Raw genomic sequence first — 4,558 nt, 5'->3', positions numbered from 1 at the left:
GTCAATATATTTGCTGGAACCTAATCAGCCCGTAAGTTAGGCACAAGTTCAACTAGTCTTCCAAAGCCACTAAGTCGTGTGCATGAGAAAAAGAGGTGACAAATACGGACTAGTTAAATATTGGCATCTGCCTATGGGTCACCATGTGTTTGAAGTTTGAAAAAGAAGTGTAGGTACTTGACCCACTCTGCTGAGCAAAAGAAAAAACATGGACATTCCCCACAGCTGGTGGATGTTGTGAGAAGAGGCTGAGGAAGGAGGCCCCCACACATTGTAGCATGTTCGGTATTGATTACAAATAAGAATTTATTGATGTCATGGGGAACAGAAGTTTCGCACACATAAAATGCAGACAAAAATACTTTATCAAGTCTGAGAACTTTCAACCCAATTCTCCAGTGTCACGCTTTACAAAATGACTCACAGTATCTCAGAAACACAGTGTATCTTACAGGTCCAAGCTCCTACACAATAATGTAAGGATATTTGACTCAGATGTGTTCGCACAAATGGCAAATAGACATGCATATGTACAAAGGCACCTCACACTAATCTTGTATTCACCTGGCCTCTTCTACAGAAAGCATTCTCCTAATTACTTTCACTTAACATCCTGATCCACTCTACTCCACACCCCTTCCACTCACAGGCAACACTGCAGCCACCACCATCAGTGATCCTTGCTTTTGCCCACCCTCATTTCCCCAGTCATCTACTAACACCGTGTTTCTCGAAGGCTGGTAGACTTATCACTAGTAGTCCTCAACATCATTGTAGATAGTACTCAGATGAGCATTTTTATTTGAAAAGCATGTGTTCATCTTAGTATGCATTAGAGAAAAAAGCCACCAACACAAGAAACATCAATGTCATTCCTTAAAAAGAGACTAAAAAAAAAGAAGTCTATTTAAAAATCAAAATGTAAGTGGTTTACATGCAAAAAAAGAAAAAAAGTAAAAGAATGATCTGGAAATAACTGAAGTCTGGAAACTGAAGTCTAGAAACCATCGTTTAAAATTTTCCTCACATGCCCTCCACTGCTTTAGATGGCTAGAGAAACATCCCAGTAGACAGACGGGACTACTTTTCCTGTCTCAGGACTTTCTGTGTGTGAAATTGCAACTGATCCTAGATGACAACCCACATCACCTACCCCCAATCTGGCAACTCTCACTCTTTCGCTCCTGGAAGGAGTCCAAATGACCAAGCCCAGGGCACACCAGAGGCAGCTTTCTAGGCCATAACAGTACATGAGCCAATTAATCTAAAAAGCTCTGCTCTATAGTGCTGTACTTTTTATATGGGCCAAGATCTCTGAAGAATCTCTGGGGAAGTTCCAAGAATGATGCAGATTTAAACAAGTTCTATCACCTCATAGGTTAAAGTATCAGCAATGGAAAATATTGAACGAGCTAAGAAGACTCCCCCTTCCTCATTCTGGGCACCGCTCCTTGCCTTACTCCTTAATATTTTCTAATTTTTAGGAATCAGTTAAAGGCAGCTCCCCACTTTGGGTGCCATTCATTCAGTAGTTATTGAGTGTCTATATTGTCCCACAGCTCAAGGCACTCACTTTCTTATGCACTAAGATTAATTAATCCTCTATCCCTGACAAAACACAATCCAGAGTAAACTGCAGAGTTGTGCTTGAGGGTGAAGCATTCAGACCTCCAAAGACTTTTTATTTTCTCAGGGATTATCTGATGTATAAAGGGGCTTTTGCATGGAGAGGTACCCTTCATGGTTCCCTGATGTCTTCCCAAATGATGGTATTCAAGATGCGGAAGGGAAATAGTGAGTGGTGAACTATCCCTAGAAATAGCTTATGACATGAATCAGTACTTAGTGCTAATTACTGTAGCTCAGCCAGTATAAACTGTATATGGAGGCAATAAAATACAGAGAATTTACAGTGCAACATTAAAAATATGCATTATTCATTCTGCTCCCTTAACATTCTGCCATTTCTCTGACTCCTGCTTCATTCCCTGTGATAACTGGTGATCCCAAATGGCAAGTGCTGATCAATCTCCACCAACTTCCTTTTTATCTCCAACTGTTTATTCAAGTCCTTGAGTTCTCATTCCCATTCCTTACTATTCTAACAAGATGGCGGGCAATGAGTCTGCACTCGCAGTGACACTTCCCTAAGGAAAACTGTAACCTGTACTGTGTGGTGGTGCAGAATGCTACCTTAAGTGCACAATTACTGTGTGACTGATTGCTTGAAAAGGATGGTGTCTGTGTTTATGCTCATAAATGGGGGGTCAGGAGAAGTGGAAATAGCTCAAGCTAGATACTTAGGAACCTCTTATATCTTTTAATCCAGTAGAATACAAGTGCGTCTGGGAGAATACAACATTAAGGTCTATGAAGGCAATGAACAATTCATAAATGCAGCCAAGATTATTCGCCACCCCAGGTATAACTCAGCCACCATTGATAATGACATCATGCTGATTAAGCTGGGCTCAGCCGCCACCATCAACTCTCAAGTGGCCACCATCTCTCTGCCAAGATCCTGTGCAGCGGCTGGTACTCAGTGCCTCATCTCTGGCTGGGGCAACAACACCCTGAGCAGTGGCAGTAAGTGTCGCCTAAGACGGAAGTACCAAGTGTGACAATTTTAGAGCTGAAAGACATGTGGAAAGTCAGCTAGTCCAAACTCGCTTAAGGCTAAGTTCCCAGAACATAGTTTTTGGATATATGGAATCTCAGAAATATACTATTAATAATTGAAATGAAGAAGATTCCTTTGCTGGAACCATGCAGAAGACACAATAATGAAGTACTATGAAGATATCAGGGTATTTAACTGAAGTATGATTAGTGATGGACAGAGAACTATAAACTGAGGAGGTAAATAAAACAAAGACTCAGGGATTTGGTCTTGCCAGGAGCATATACCTGCTTGAGAAATAAAGTCACTAGATGTGAGATCTGTGGTCACCGATGCTAGTGTCAGAGAAAGAACAATTCATTGATTAGAAGTATTTGGGAAAGCTTCTAGAAAAAAAATTGTTCTCTCAAATGAGAAGTCATTTGCTAATTGAAAGAAAGAGTGAGAGTATAGGGGAAGAGGGGAGATGTATTGAGAAAGAAATTTTTGGAAACCTCATGAGTAATCTTGCATTTTTTACTCTTCCACTCCACAGCCAACTACCCTGATCTCCTGCAGTGTCTGAAGGCTCCCATTCTCTCTAACACTGCTTGCCACACAGCCTACCCAGGCAAGATTACTACAAACATGATATGTCTGGGATTCCTGGAGGGTGGAAAGGACTCTTGCCAGGTTAGTTTCTTTGTACTGCTTCTCAATTTCAGCTCATTCTTAGTCCTCTCCTCCGTAATTCCCCTTTTCAGAAACACAGAGGATTGTAAAACTGCCCCTATAACTGATTGTGAGAGGTAAGGGATAGCCTTGGGACAAATTAAATAGTTTATTTTTATTGCATTAATGTCTAGCTTTAAGAGTTAAAAGATGCACAGAAGATGGTGTGCAAATAGTACTTCTAAGTGCCCTTCTGAGGAGGTAAACTGTGGAAAGGAACTCTAGTGGAAGGAGCAGAGCTAGTTAAGCAGCATGAAACCTCCTCTTGGCCCAATTGGCCTACCAAGGAAAGAGAAGGGGCTCAAATAAGGTTTAAGGAAGACTAACTACTGATAGAGTAAGTAGATTGAGGGTTGGAGGGTTCCAAGAGGAAGAGAAAGTGCTTCATGGTGGATCAGCAGTGTGGGACAATTGCCCCAGCACAGTGGCCCATTCTCCCATCTGGGCATAAATAAGAGCTCTGAATATCCCTTCCTTTTTGCCCAGGGTGACTCTGGTGGCCCTGTGGTCTGCAAAGGAGAACTCCAGGTTATTGTCTCCTGGGGCTATGGTTGTGCTCAGAAGAACAAACCTGGAGTCTACACTAAAGTTTGCAACTACGTGAAATGGATTCAGCAGACCATTGCTGCCAACTAAACACCTTTATCTCTTCATGTTCCATATCCTATTCATCAACTTTACCTTCTTTCTATACCAAAAAACAGTATCTAAATAAAAATATACTGTCTTGTACCACATCTTTCCAAGAATGGTCCCTGTCGGCATTGGTTAACTTTCTCTTGAAACTAGCTGTTAAGAAGGTGGACATAGGGTCAAACTACTATATTGAGAAAATGTGAAAGGTTATTGATATGGTTTGGCTCGGTGTCCCCACCCAAATCTCATGTCGAATTGTAATTCTCAGTGTTGGAGGTGGGGCCTGGTGGGAGGTGATTGAATCATGGGGGCAGGCTTCCCCCTTGCTGTTCTTGTGATAGAGTTCTCCCAAAACCTGCTTGTTTCAAGTGGGTAGCACTCTCCCAATCCTGCTATCCATGTGAAGATGTGTTTGCTTTCCCTTCTACCATGATTATAAGTTTCCTGTGGCCTCCCAAGAAGCAGAAGCCTGTACAGACTGCAGAACCATGAGCTGTCTAAACTTCTTTTCTTTATAAATTACTCAGTTTCAGGTATGTCTTTATAGCAGTGTGAGAATGGACTAATAGTTATTTAGTCATTAATTCAACC

The 4,558-nt window shown here is 41.6% G+C and overlaps 1 protein-coding gene across 1 annotated transcript; it reads left to right on the top strand.

The window, feature by feature from the left end:
* Nucleotides 1–1,723: 1,723 nt before the first annotated feature.
* On the top strand, nt 1,724–3,967 carry LOC116812447 (trypsin-like). Its single transcript, XM_058442805.1, has 4 exons — nt 1,724–1,794; nt 2,330–2,586; nt 3,156–3,292; nt 3,818–3,967. Exons 1-4 carry the CDS (start codon nt 1,724–1,726, stop codon nt 3,965–3,967), a joined length of 615 nt encoding a protein of 204 aa, XP_058298788.1.
* Nucleotides 3,968–4,558: the final 591 nt, after the last annotated feature.

The sequence above is a fragment of the Hylobates moloch genome, unplaced genomic scaffold (genome assembly GCF_009828535.3).
Source record: "Hylobates moloch isolate HMO894 unplaced genomic scaffold, HMol_V3 SCAFFOLD_1, whole genome shotgun sequence".
In the NCBI taxonomy this organism is placed as follows: Eukaryota; Metazoa; Chordata; class Mammalia; order Primates; family Hylobatidae; genus Hylobates; species Hylobates moloch.
Note: the sequence above shows the minus strand (reverse complement) of the source record. Positions and strands in the feature narration are given on the sequence as shown.

Excerpts from the sequence above, each read along its gene's own strand:
- LOC116812447 (XM_058442805.1), top strand. The coding sequence starts at position 1,724 with ATGGAGAGGTACCCTTCATGGTTCCCTGATGTCTTCCCAAATGATGGT. Across the intron at positions 1,795-2,329 it reads CAAGATGCGGAAGGGAAATA|TAGAATACAAGTGCGTCTGG; the intron begins GTGAGTGGTGAA and ends CTTTTAATCCAG. Across the intron at positions 3,293-3,817 it reads GTGGAAAGGACTCTTGCCAG|GGTGACTCTGGTGGCCCTGT; the intron begins GTTAGTTTCTTT and ends CTTTTTGCCCAG.